Source organism: Somniosus microcephalus, unplaced genomic scaffold (assembly GCF_052327205.1).
Source record: "Somniosus microcephalus isolate GS21.2 unplaced genomic scaffold, FLI_Smic_1.0 scaffold460, whole genome shotgun sequence".
Lineage (NCBI taxonomy): Eukaryota > Metazoa > Chordata > Chondrichthyes > Squaliformes > Somniosidae > Somniosus > Somniosus microcephalus.
In genome coordinates this window covers 75312-90133 of record NW_028225647.1, presented here as the reverse complement: position 1 = coordinate 90133, position 14822 = coordinate 75312, and the positions used below count along the sequence as shown (strand labels likewise).

At 44.7% G+C, this 14822-nt stretch overlaps 1 protein-coding gene across 1 annotated transcript in view; it reads right to left on the bottom strand.

The window, feature by feature from the left end:
- The window catches only part of LOC147081742 (meiotic recombination protein REC114-like), a 51299-nt gene that overhangs the window by 16675 nt on the left and 19802 nt on the right, over positions 1-14822 (bottom strand). The window contains exons 3-4 of the mRNA XM_085980728.1: positions 4126-4209; positions 2514-2705 (exon numbers count right to left, since the gene is read on the bottom strand). Of these exons, the coding sequence (XP_085836854.1) occupies positions 2514-2705; positions 4126-4209 (276 nt within the window). The remainder of the gene's footprint in view (positions 1-2513; positions 2706-4125; positions 4210-14822) is intronic.

The window sequence follows — 14822 nt, the reverse complement described above, 5'->3', positions numbered from 1 at the left end:
ACACAGTGTTGATATGGTTGATCCAGTTCAGCTTCTGGTCAATGGTGATCGCCAGGATCTTCATGGTGGCTCAGTGATGGTGGTGCTATTGAAGAACAAGCGGAGGTGGCTGGGTTTTGTCTTGTTCAAGATTATCATTACCTGGATAATGTTACAAATGTTACCTGTCACTTGTCAGCTCAAGTCTGGATGTTATCCAGGTCCTGTTTGTAGGCTGGCATGGGCGGCTTCATTTTCAGAAGAGCTGTGAATGGAGCTGAATACTGTGGGATTGTCAACAAACAGCCACATTCCTGACCTTAAGATAGGTCATTAATAAAGCAGCAGAAAGTCCCCGAGGAACTCCTGCAGTGATGTGCTGGTGCTGGTGCTGGGATGTGCTGGTGCTGTGATGACTGGCCTCCGACAAGCACACCATCTTCCTTTGCACCGTCCTACCTCACCATCCTCGGCCTCTTGCATTGTTCCACGGAAGCTCAGCGTAAGCTCGAGGAACAGCACCTCATCTTTCAATTAGGCACTTTACAGCCCTCTGGCCTCAACATAGTGTTCAACAATTTCAGATCATAACCTCGGCCCATGTCACATATATATATTTTCTTTTTTTAATCCACACTTTTTATTTTTTCTTCCCTCCCTTCAGCTGTCCTTCATTCTGCCAGCGCAATTCACACCCCATCTAGAGCCATCCTTTGTTCCTTAGCCTATCCCATTACCACCTCCCCTTGCCTTGAATATCTCTTAATGTCTCTCAATGTCTCTTAATCTCTCCTGCTTTCTATCCTATCACTGACCATCCCTTTTGTTCTTTCACCCCTCCCTCTTCACCCACAACTGTGTGGCTGTTCATGGTTCCAACACCACCATCAAGTTTGCGGATGATACCACGGTAGTAGGCCAGATCACCAACAATGATGAGTCAGCCTACAGGGAGGAGGTCCAGCATCTCGTGAAGTGGTGCGCCGATAACAACCTGGCCCTTAACATCAAGAAAACCAAAGAAATCATTGTGGACTTCAGGAAGTCTAAAGGCAGAAGTCACACCCCCATCCACGGGGCTGTGGTGGAAAGGGTGGACAGCTTTAAGTTCCTCGGAGTCCACATCACGGAAGACCTTTCCTGGTCCCTCAATACCTCCTCTCTGGTGAAGGCGGCCCAGCAGCGCCTATATTTCCTAAGGAGGCTGAAGGGATGCAACCCGTCACCCCTGATCCTCTCTAACTTTTACCGCTGCACAATAGAGAGCATCCTGACAAACTGTATCACAGTATTGTATGGCAGCTGTAGCTACTATGACCGGAAAGCCCTGCAGCAGGTAGTCAAAACTGCCCAACACATTACCGGCACCCGGCTACCGACCATAGAGCACATATACCAGAAACACTGTTTACGGAGGTCATGGTCCATCATCAAAGACCCTACCCACCCCAGCCACAGTCTGATCGCCCTCCTGCCATCTGGGAGACGCTACAGATGCATTCGCACCCGTACGACCAGATTTAGGAACAGCTTCTTTCCCAGGGCTGTCATCCTACTGAACTCCACAAATAAACTCTAAAGCCTGCACATCTGCCAATGCACTTTATTATGGTTATGTTTATGTTAATGTATTACAAGCCAAATGTATGTTGAATGTTTAAATGTCTTAATCTAAATGTACACTCTCGGGAGCCGCAAGCCTACATTTCGTTGTACTGCACTTGTGCACTAACAATGACAATAAAAGTTGATTTGATTTTTGATTTGAAACTTGCTTTCCATTTCCTGCTTTTTTTTCCAGTTCTGAAGGTCATTGACCTGAAACGTTAACTCTGTTTCTCTCTCCACCGATGCTGCGCTGGCCTGCTGAGTTTTTCCAGCGTTTCCTGTTGTTATTTCGGATTTCCAGCATCCGTAGTATGTTGCTACCATCTTCCTTTGCATCAGGTTTCACTCCTGCCATTGAAGAGCTGTCTGTTTGAATGCTACGGACTCCAGTTTTGCTGCTCACTGTAATCATTTCAGATATAACAAGTGACTCACACTTGTTCAAAGCTACTAAAAAACAAAACCCTAAAATGTAATCGGAATAATCTCCACAGCTTTCGCAATCTCAGTCATATGCTCTTCATAATGAGGCAAAGGATGGGGTTGATAAATAGCTCGTAGAGGATTTCGGGCCATGGCGTACTCTTGCTGAGGTAGTAGCTTAAAGGATAAGCATGAGGACATGACAGCTGGGATTGCTCACCAACACCAGCATGAATAGTGATGCTTCTCACACCGTGGAGCTTTTAATGTGACCTAGTCTGTAACGCCACTTGCAGATAAGTTGCTTGTCAGTGGTGCATGAGATTTCACAGGTACAGGGCATTCATGTTATCGAGAGGGATCATCTCGAATATTTTGATGGCATGTTAACGTGACACTGTTGCATATTCTCTAATAGAAATTTCAGGTCGATTCAGCTCAATTGTGGTGCAAAATAAACTGGGGTTGGGCAGGAGGGGTTAATTTACCCTCTGCTATCCTACCTCAAGCTCCAAACTTCCAGAGTGGCTGGTGTTTGCTGGCTGGCTCAACTGTAGAGCTTGCTTCAGATTCTTTCCATCGGGATTCTGTACATCTATATACTGAAGGAGTTTCTGCACACAGCTAGAGCAGTGCTCCAGTGCTTGCTCGTGTGAATCTCCACTGAACTGCACTCGAAACATGCGGCTTTCATTCTAGAGGAGGGGGAAAAGGAAGAGAACAAAGGAAGATTACAACTGTGCTTTTTTTACATTTTCAGTTTGTCAGAATAGAATAATTCTGACTTACTGTACATGAACTGTCAAAGCTCCTTAATATCAAACATGTTCAGATACTCTGCGGTTTGTAAACTGAAACATTTAAAAAAAAAATTCTATTCTTAGATATCACAGTGTGATTTCACAACATGAACTCTCAAATTACTTTGATTCCTCATCAAGTTTTTAGTTCCTCTTAGGCAGATAAAAATGCCAGTTAGATATTATGCATTTGTCTGCTGCGTAAAGATACTTTAAACAATTATTTTTGCCAGGATGAAGCCACGGATGGGAAACTATAGTTATGAGGAGAGACTTCAGCTACTGGGACTGATTCTATTGGAGCAGAGAAGGGCGAGAGAAAGCGAGAGCGAAGAGAGAGCGAGAGCGAGAGCGAAGAGAGAGCGAGAGCGAGAGCGAAGAGAGAGCGAGAGAGAAAAAGGTGAGCGAGAGAACGAGAGCGAGAGAGAAAAAGTGAGCGAGGACAGTGGGATTTGTTTTGGACTGCTCCGAGTCGCCAGACACAATGGGGTGAGATTCAACTTCAATGGGGGACAAAAATCAGGCAGTAGATGAGACAACCCGTCCGATTTTCAAATGGAATGGAACATTGGGAAGGATTTACAACGGGCGGCCGGTCCACTATTGGATTTTGCAAGCCGCCGTATTTGAATTTCACCTCGAATAAGACAAATGGTCTCTTTCTGTGCTGTAAACTTCCAAAAGTTATATTTAAATGCAACACATTTACGTGACACTGGATTTTAATAAAAGACTTGTTAACTGTCGTAAATTAACTTGAAATAGAACTTCAAGCTGTCTTCAGGACGCATTACAGTTGGGGAAAACTGAGTCACTGTAATAACAGAAAATGCTGGAAAAACTCAGCAGGTCAGGCAACATCCGTGGAGAGAAATTTGAGTTGACGTTTCGGGTCGAACCCTTCTTCAAAATATTGTACTTGGTGCTGGTGGAAGATTCTTGAGCATCCTAAAAAAGGATATCAAATGATAAAATAGAAAATCCCCAACATGATTTTTTAAAATGTATTTGTTCACAGGATGTGGGCATCGCTGGCAAGGCCTGCATTTAGTGCCCATCCCTAATTGCCCTCGAGAAGGTGGAGGTGAAAGAAAGAGGTCTCAGTCGAATCACCTGTCAGATGAATTTTATATCAGACAATAGAAATTCAAGAGCAAAGAACGTGCAAACAGCTACATCAGAGAGGCAACCCAAGGCAGAGATGAGGAGATGGATTAAAAGCTTGTCCATCAAGTCTAAAATTAAAACAAAACAAGCTGGTAAAATAGGGTGGAGTCTATTGGTCCTGAAAAAAAAATGATCTGCAACTTCTTACCTTAACTTTAGACCCAAAGAGCACACAATCTGCTCTACGGACTGCTTTCCACCATTTGTGAGCTTCAATTAGGGAAAATCCTTCCTGAAAAATTAAGGACATTAGTACAACCCTCAAGTGGACAGTGTGTCAGCTGTGACTCAGTGGGGAGCACCCTCGTCTCGGAGTCAGATGGTTGTGGGTTCAACTCAGAAAACAGAGAGTGGGAGTAAAGGGTCGCTATTCACAGTGGCAGGAGGTGGGTAGTGGTGTTCCACAAGGGTCAGTGCTGGGACCACTGCTGTTCACAATTTACATTAACGATTTAGACTTAGGAATCAAAAACACAATTTCTAAATTTGTGGATGACACCAAATTGGGGGGGGATAGTCAATACTGAGGACGACTGCAACAAGTTACAGGAGGACATTAATAAACTTGCAGAATGAGCAAATAATTGGCAAATGGAGTTCAACACAGATAAATGTGAGGTATTACATTTTGGTAGGAAGAATAGGGAGGTCACTTATCACTTGCAGGGGGTGAGTCTAGGTGGGGTAGAGGAACAAAGGGATCTCGGAGTACAAATACACAAATCACTAAAAGTTGCGACACAGGTTAGCAAGACCATAAAAAAAGCAAACCAAGCACTCTGGTTTATTTCTAGAGGGATAGAATTGAAAAGTAGGGAAGTTATGCTAACCCTATATCGAACCTTGGTTAGACCACACTTGGAGTACTGCGTGCAGTTCTGGTCACCATATTATAAAAAGGATATAGAGGCACTGGAGAGGGTGCAGAGAAGATTTACAAGGATGATACCAGAAATGTGAGGGTATAGATATCACGAAAGGATGAACAGGCTGGGTCTCTTTTCTCTTGAAAAAAGGCTGAGGGGTGACCTAATAGGTCTTTAAAATTATGAAAGGTTTTGATAAGAGTGGAGAGAGAGAATGTTTCCACTTGTGGGGAAGAGCATAACTAGAGGCCATCAATATAAGATGGTCACCAAGAAATCCAATAGGGAATTCAGGAGAAACTTCTTTACCCAGAGAGTGGTGAGAATGTGGAACTCGCTACCACAGGGAGTTGTTGAAGCGAATAGTATAGATGCATTTAAGGGGAGGCTGGACAAGCATATGAGGGAGAAGGGAATAGAGGGTTATGCTGATAGATTTAGATGAGGAAAGATGGGAGGAGGCTCGAGTGGAGCATAAACGCCGGCATGGACTGGTTGGGCCGAATGGCCTGTTTCTGTGCCGTATATCCTATGTAATCCTATGTAAGTCCCAATCCAGAGATTTGAGCACAAAAATCCAGGCTGACACTCCAGTGCTGTGCTGAGGCAGTGCTGCACTGTTGGAGGTGCTGTCTTTCAGATGAGATTTTAAACCGAGGCCTCGTCTGCCCTCTCAGGTAAAAGATCCTATGGCACTATTAAAAGAGCAGGGGAGTTATCCCCGGTGTCCTAGCTAATATTTATCCCTGAATCAACATCGCTAAAAAAGATTATCAGGTCATTATCACATTATATGATCTCAGGATGTCCTAAAGAGCTTTACAGCCAATGAAATACCTTTTGAAGGGTAGTCACTGTTGTAATGTAGGAAATGCAGCAGCCAATTTGCGCACAGCAAGGTCCCACAAATAGCAAATAATGTTTTTAATTATGTTGATTTGGGATAAATATTGGCCAGGACACCGGGGATAACTCCCCTGCTCTTCTTCGAAATAGTGCCATGCGATCTTTTACATTCGCCTGAGCGCAGACGGGGCCTCGGTTTAACGTCTCATCTGAAAGACAGCACCTCTGACAGTGCAGCACTCCCTCAGCACTGCACTGGAGTGTCAGCCTAGAGGTGTCATAACAGTGAAGGAAACCTTGAAAACGGATGCTTTTTTCATTGGATCGGAGAATGTTAAGGGGAGATCCAAAAGAGGTTATCAAAACTATGCATGGTTTTGAGTGGGTAATGTGAAAAATTGTTTCAGCAAGTTGGCTAATTGGCAACAAAGGAACATGGTCTGAGGATTATACTAGAAGTTAGAAGAGAAGTTTTGTTTTACATAGAGAGTTGTTAGAGTATGAAACACTTTGCCACAAGTGGCTATTGAGACAATAACATAATTTAAAATAGAACAGGATAACTATTTGAAAAGCAATTAATATAAGGATACAGGGAAATGAGATTATATAACTCCAGTCGAAGCACTGGCTGAATGGCCTCCTCCTGGGCTGTAATTTCAGATACTTCCAAATGTTTATACATAAAAGTAAACTTTGTTACATTACTCTGTGAAAGAGAATCAATATTAAACCAGTAAATGTCCTTTTCAACATTTGAAATGAATCTTTCTGTTCACTACTTTAACATTAATAAAAATAAAGAAACGCTGGTTAAAGAATGTAATATGTTACCATTGTTTGTTTTTAAATCTTTGCGTGTATTTGTTCAATTTACAGATTTTACAAGGGACTTATCACTGGAATGCTCTTCCACTGGACTACTCTGGATTTGGAGCAATATCCGTCACAGAAGATGGTAACGCTACCCTATATCCCTAACTTGAGTTGTCTTCCGAACACTCAAGTGTCATCTGAATGGTTACAGTTCCGAACTGGGAAGGGGGAGGAAAGTCCTGGCTTCTCAACCAGTCAAATTGCATATTCTGCAATTTTGTCACGTCACTGTACAGCAGGGTATTGCCTGACTGCACAGTGCCATTGGCATTTTGAATGGGCTGCTACAGCATGTAAATGACCTTCTCCACTGTGCTCTGGGTATGTGGAGGGGGTTGAAGGGCCAGCACCAGTCAGTGGAATGATGTATCTCTCTAATTTGCTGGAGGTGTTCCAGCTTGTATAGAGGTGACCTATGGAGGATCCTAGCACAGGTCGGCTCTGCAGCATAGTGTAAGATTTGAATCACAGAACTCGTCTTCAGGACCTCGGACGTGCTCCAAACCCACTGTCCTCTTTCTACTCAGATGCAAATCTGAGGAACTGGATTGTGGAAGAATTTTCTGCGCAGACAAGAAATAATACTTCATTAACTGACACATTATGCATGAACTGTTTTTTCTACAGCAAGATTGATCAGGAGACAGAGAAAGAATAATTTATTTATTTACTTAAAGCACAGCACACATATGAATACAGATTATCCATGTGATTTGCACAATTTCACTATTATTATTATACAAGACTTCATGAATATTCACAGGATGCTATTACTTCTTACTGATGAATAACTTTAAAAACACTGCACATACCACTTACCAGGACCTGGAATCACAAAGACATGCTGGCTCCCGTGCCTGGAAGACTTAAGTAGTTACCAATCCTTTTTTTCTGGCCAACTGACCATCTTTAGAGGGATATATGTGGTTGTGTACACTACAGATTTTTGTTACTGCTTTCAACTTTACATTTAGTCAGATATTAATTAGACATGGTTCCCAGTATCTGCATTTCTCAGCACTTAGGAACTTCGTTGTATTCACACATTTCTGTAGTGTGGACAATTCTGTTTTTGATGCCAAAAAAATGTTTGAATTTGAGGTCCCGTTCAACACAGACCGTTCTGCTTCAATAAAATCAACTGTCGTCGGCACCACAGAAACAATGTGACAAAGGTCTCCATTTGAAGCTTTCTTTCCCTTTTAGATGTTGACTAACATGCTGCGTATGTCAACATTTTCTATTGTCACATTTTTAGCATTCAGAATAACAAGTCAGATTCATTTACATTTATAATGACTCATTTTTACCTTCTTTTGAAAGATACGTTTGAACAATCTCAACCAACAGCTAACTGGATGTTTTTAATTACCCACCACAGTAATTTATCAAAGATGACAAGATAATTACGGATGAGGAAGGCCATTTGACCCAATTTAGTTCATCCAGCTGGAAAAGGCTTATAGTTTTCCCCATTGCAGTATCTAATTGTTTCTTAAATAATTCTAGGACTTCTCCTCCACTATTCTATCTGAAAATGCATTCCATGTGTTGATCACTCTGTGCGAAGAACTACTGATCATAGAATAATAGACATTTACGGCACAGAAGGAGGCCATTCTGCCCATTGTGTCTGTGCTGGCCGAGAAAGAGCTCTCCAGCCTAATCCCACTTTCCAGCTCTTGGTCCGTAGCCCTGCAGGTTACGGCACTTCAAGCGCATATCCAAGTACTTTTTAAATGCAATGAGGATTTCTGCCTCTACCACCCTTTCAGGCAGTGAGTTCCAGACCCCCACCACCCTCTGGGTGAAAAAAGTTCTCCTGAACTCCCCTCTAATCCTTCTACCAATTACTTTAAATCCATGCCCCCTGGTTACTGACCTCGCAGCTAAGGGAAATAGGTCCTTCTTATAATGTATGTACCTTTAAGGGGGAGAACTACTTTTTACAGCTCCTGTATCCTGTAGTACTGGCAGTGACCACACCTGTATATAAACCCGGAGTAGTGATCTGTACAGTCAGTTGCAGTTTGAACCCTCATTCAGTAAACACCTGTTGATCGTTCCCTGCAGTCATTTGTCTGATTATTGAAGGACACAACATTAAGATACCCGGATCGAACATTGGCGACGACAAAGATTCGAACCTACCTGCAACTCTGCATCACCTCCCAGGGATTCGCTCCTGGAGAACAGTGGAAGGAGGTCGAGTCCAGAAGCACGGGCATCGCAGGGGAGGCAGTCAAGAGCCAGGCTTGGCTTTCCAGTCACGGTGGTCCAGCGAAACGGGCTGGCAACAGGTACTGCGCAGTCCCTTCCCGGACAGCGGCGGCTAGAGTCGACCGAGTGGCACAGAAAAAGGCCGAGCAGCGTCGATGGGGGAGAGAGGGCAGAGCGCACAGGGCGCAGCCGGTGTTCAAGGGCCGAGCAGCGTCAACGGGGGAAGAGAGACGAGAGAGAGCAGAGCGCAGCCGGTGTTCAAGGGCCGAGCAGCGTCAACGGGGGGGAGAGGCGCGCAGGAAAACGCGAGGTGCTGCCATTGCCACGAGGACCGCAGAGAGCGGCATTGGCAGCAGTGCAGGAGCAGCGCATGAAACCCACAGGGCGTCGCCATTTGCCACGAGGACCGCCGAGAGCGGCGTTGGCAGCAGCGCGGGAAACGCCATTTTAAGCCGCAGCGGGGAAGAAAGGAAAGCGCGGGAGACGCCATTTTAAGCTGCAGCGGGGAAGAAAGGAAAGCGCGGGAGACGCCATTTTAAGCCAGTCTAACCACACCCAAAAATGCCGAAGAGTGGCAGTATCACAGCGTTCGACAATGAAGTCGAAGATTGGACGACATATGTCGAATGCATAGAAGTATACTGCAAGGCGAATGAAGTGCCAGATGACAAGAAAGCGCTGGTATTGTTGAATTCAATGGGTGCAAAAACGTATGGCTTACTACGAAACCTAGTAACCCCAGAGAAGCCAGTAGAAAAGGATTTTGAAAACAGTGTCAATCTTACTGGACCACTTAAACCCCACACCGCTGCTGATAGCAGAAAGATTTAAGTTTCACAAAAGGAACCAGCATAAAGATGAAAGCAATGCTGAGTATTTAACGGAACTGCGCAAGCTATCGAAACACTGCCAGTTTGGAATGGGACTAGCAGATACTTTAAGGGACAAGTTTGTGTGTGGGCTTCAAAGTGAAGGAACCCAGAAACGGCTTCTATCAGAAAAGGATCTTACGCTGGACAAGGCTTTCAGCATTGTAGTATCACACAAAGCAGCAGCACGGGGCGCTGCAGAGATACAACGGAGACCGCAAGAATATGGCACAAATGAAATGTCATACGGAACAGTGAAGTGCTATCGCTGCGGCAGAACAACACACGACCATAATGATTACTGGTTCAAGGACAAAGTGTGCAGACAGTGTGGAAAAGTAGGACACATAGCAAGAGTCTGCAGGTCGGGAAAGAAAACCAGCAGCAAGAAATCTCCACAGGAGAAGTACAAGAAGGTACATAAGGTGATGGAGAGTAGTTCGGATGAACAGAAGAGTGATACAGACTCCGGAAGCAAGGAGCTGGGTTGTCTGAAACTACATAATGTGATCAAAACGGAGGATCACCAAACTATCTGGGTCACGCTCAAGATAGCAGGAGTCCAAGTGAAAATGGAATTGGACACAGGATCAGCCCTAACAGTCATAAACCGAAGGGACTACAAGCGGCTATTCTCACATATACCTTTGAGAGATACAAAGATTGTCTTGAAGACGTACACGGGGCAAAAAGTCTACCCCAAAGGAAAAATAAGGGTGAACGTTATATATAACGGCAAGGAAACACCAAAAATGGACCTATATGTATTGCCAGATAGAGGACCACCACTACTAGGATGTGAATGGATCCGGAAGATACAGCTAGATTGGCATTCCATACAAGCACTGACTGTAGATGCCAAAAAGGATGACGACGTCACACCTGGACGACTGTCAAAAATGCTAACTGACGCACAAAAAGTGTTCCAGCAGGGACTCGGAACACTAAAAGGCATAACAGCGATGATCAAAATAGAGGAAAATGCAAGCCCAAAGTTTTTTAAGGCCAGACCGGTACCTTATGCGATCCGCCCAGCCGTCGAAGCAGAGCTGGAAGGTTTGGAATGTTCAGTACTGTCCAAAGTGGACTGGAGCGAGTGGGCTACACCCATCGTTCCTGTAATGAAGAGGTCGTTGAGTAATATGCCTGGGGAACCAAAGAAGGTTCGCATCTGTGGGGACTTTAAGGTGACAGTGAACCCAGTCCTTCACACTGTACAATATCCGCTTCCGCGGATTGAAGATATTTTCGCCTCGCTATCTGAAGGGAAACGCTTCACTAAGATTGATCTGGCCCAGGCGTACCTGCAAATGGAGGTAGAAGAAGCCTCAAAACAGTACCTCACAATCAACACTCATAAAGGTCTCTACCAATATAACCGGCTGGTGTTCGGGGTAGCATCAGCTCCGGCTATTTGGCAAAGGGCAATGGAACAAGTCCTGCAAGGGATTCCAGGGACCCAGTGTTATTTGGACAACATCCTGGTCACGGGCGAAAATGACAGTGATCACCTCGCCAACCTGGAGCAGGTGCTCACTAGATTGAAGGAATATGGGCTCCGAGCTAATCGCCACAAATGCGAGTTTTTCCAGAAGTAGATCTCGTATTGTGGCCATGTTATTGATAAAGAGGGGTTACATAAGTCCCCTGAAAAGATTGAGGCAGTAGTCAAGGCTCCAGCACCGGAAAATGTGTCACAACTGAGGTCATTCCTCGGGCTGGTGAACTACTAGCATAAGTTCTTGCCGAATTTGTCTACCGTACTACACCCACTGAACACCCTACTGCAAACGGGGTTACCATGGAAGTGGAGTGACGAATGTAAATGAGCTTTCCAGAAGAGCAAAGCATTGATCACATCAAAAGAGGTGTTGGCTCATTTCAACCCAGCACTACCAACTCGGTTGGCATCTGATGCATCACCCTATGGCATTGGAGCGGCGCTGTCGCACAAATTCCTGGTCGGCTCGGAGAGGCCAGTAGCCTTTGCGTCTCGGTCACTAACCTCAGCCAAGCATAACTACGCCCAGATTGACAGGGAGGCCCTCAGCCTAGTGTGGGGAGTGAAAAAGTTCAATCACTATCTGCACGGGCAGAAGTTCACCTTGCTGACTGACCACCAACCATTTGTCTCCATCTTTAATCCAAAGAAGGGCGTTCCGGTGATGACTGCGCAATGGCTACAAAGATGGTCCCTTTTTCTAGGGGCACACCAATATGATATCGAGTATAAGGGCACGAAACAGCATGGAAACGCTGATGGGCTATCACGCCTGCCACTGTCTACTGCGGAGGAAGCACCAGCAGCGGATCCTGTCCAAAATTTTCATTCGACTATAATTGAATGCTTGCCAGTAACTAACGCTGGTATAGAGGAGACCCGAAATGACCCGACACTGTCTCGGGTATATGATTTGATGGTGAAGGGACGGCCAGCACATGGCGACTCACTGTTGCCAGCATTCTCATCCAGAAGAGAACAGCTGTCAGTATGCCAGGGGACCTTGATGTGTGGATCCCGAGTGGTAATTCCACCCAAGTTAAGGGAGAGAGTGCTCAATGAGCTTCACGAAGGTCATCTGGGAGGGGTGAAAATGAAAAGCCTTGCTAGGGCTTATGTGTGGTGGCCGGGGATCGATCAGCAAATCGAGGACCTGACAAAGAGCTGCTCAGGATGGCAGAAGGTCCAAAATGCACCACCACATGCCCCTCTACACCCATGGGAGTGGCCCTCATCTCCATGGCAATGGGTGCATATTGATTTTGCTGGTCCACTCAATGTTTTTAATAGCCGTGGATGCGCACTCGAAATGGCCTGAGGTGATCAAAATGTCCTCCACCACCATGGAGAAAACTATTGCAGTCCTACGGACCATTTTTGCCAGGAACGGCTTGCCAGAGCAGATTTGCTCTGATAACGGACCACAGTTTGTGTCCGAAGGGTTTCGAAGATTTATGAAAAGGAATGGGGTGAGGCATTACACATCCGCCCCGTATCATCCAGCCACAAATGGATTGGCTGAGTGGTTCGTACAAACCTTTATAAAAGCAGTAAAGGCCATGTGCGATGACGACATTCCACTGCAGCATAAGGTGGACAATTTCCTGTTAGCCTACAGAAATGCAACACATGCAGTCACCAACTAGGCCCCGGCCATGATGTTCTTTAACCGAAGGTTGAGATCTCGTCTGGATTTGCTCAGACCAAATGTACGAAGAGATGTTGAGAATAAGCAATCCCAGCACATCAATGAGAAGCCGACAAGGAGCTTCAATGTAGGGCAACCAGTCTTGACCCGCGACTACCGAACAGAGAAATGGCAACCAGGAACGATATGCACACGGCAGGGGCCACTAATGTACACAGTGGATGTTGGGGAGAACATTGTGAGACGCCATGCTGACCAGATCCTAGAGTTACAGGAACGAGTCAACCCCATGTCTCGGCCATACGTACCTGGTGAGGAACCCGACGTACAGGTCGCATCTACCTCAGAAACAATAGCATTGGAAGCTGATGAATCAACTGACGACAGGGTGTTAGAATTGCCTCCGCACCAAGAGCGAGACACTCGGGAAAGGCGTTGTCCAGAAAGAATCAGGAAGCCTCCCCAAAGACTGAATTTATAAATAGACTATTTTCAGTTAATGTTGCATGTTAAAAGTGTTAATTGTAATTAGTTTGATATTTAATTGTTAAATGAGTGTTATGATACTGTTAATCTAAAAGGGGAGGAATTGTAATGTATGTACCTTTATTAAGGGGGAGAACTACTTTTTACAGCTCCTGTATCCTGTAGTACCGGCAGTGACCACACCTGTATATAAACCCGGAGTAGTGAACTGTACAGTCAGTTGCAGTTTGAACCCTCATTCAGTAAACACCTGTTGATCGTTCCCTGCAGTCTTTTGTCTGATTATTGAAGGACACAACATTAAGATACCCGGATCTAACACTTCTTATCCACTCGATCTAGGCCCCTGATAATTTTAGACACCTCAATAAGTTCTCCCCTCAGCCTCCTCTGTTCCAAAGAAAACAATCCCAGCCTATCCAATCATTCCTCATAGCTAAAATGCTCCAGTCCTGGCAACATCCTCATTAATCTCTTCTGTATCCTCTCTAGTGAAATCTCATCTTTAGTCAGTATACATTTTTCTTCATTAATTTAAACCCGCTTCTCTTTGTCCTACTCCCACAATTTAAAGTAATATTGTCAACTTTCACTCCTAAATGGCCTGGCTCTACTTTTAAGATTATGCCCTCTCGTTCTGGACTCCCCCACCAGAGTAAATGCTTTCTATCTACCCTATTGAATCCCTTTATCAGTTTAAACGCGACCTTCATAAGGCAAGGGATTGGAGTGCTCAGTCTTAAAGCCTCAGTCATAGATGATTACAACTAGAAAACGGCCTAAAGTGCCTTCATGCAGAACAGTCTGCCCCTAAATCTTTTGCACAGAAAAGAATCCGGTGGTGTAGATTGCATTACTGCACAGAAGAGGGCATGAGAGGAACACAAATGTAGTTATCCCTCCGCTGCCCTTGTCATATTAAAAGCATAGTTTTATGATGAATGTGTGATAGCGATAATCATTATGGTTTCTGTTTGTGAAGGTCAACATAATGCTTCTTTTAGGTAGCAATATGCCACAGCAAAGGACTGCTCTATATGCAAAATATATGGAGCAATGTCTTTTTTATTTAAAGTATTTACAGATTGCAGATCAGGAGCAGTCATTAAGTCATACATAAGAGACGTCGTTTATTAAAATTTCACAGTAGTGCCTGGAGATGGTTTCCTCTTGCAGAATTGCAAATTCTCACACAATTAAGAACTGCTTGACTAACACCTCTCACATAGCAGATATTGTGCAACAGTCCAGGGGGGTAACGGCCTCAAAGTATTCTAAGTATTTAAAGCTAGATCTTAAATATTTTCTGCAAAGTCTTTTTGTTATTTCATGGTTTCTCTCACTCCTTCCGGAAAATATTAGCTCCCTGCTGGGATACGATTCCATGGGGTCCTCACCGAAGTAGGCATTCTTTGCATGCAAGGCAGTAAGCACGCTATTTGGCCATGGCAGTATTGCAGCTGAGCCTGATCCTATCCATACCCAATGTCCCCCTAAAAATTTTCAACAGCGGTCACTGGATAGCAATCAGGA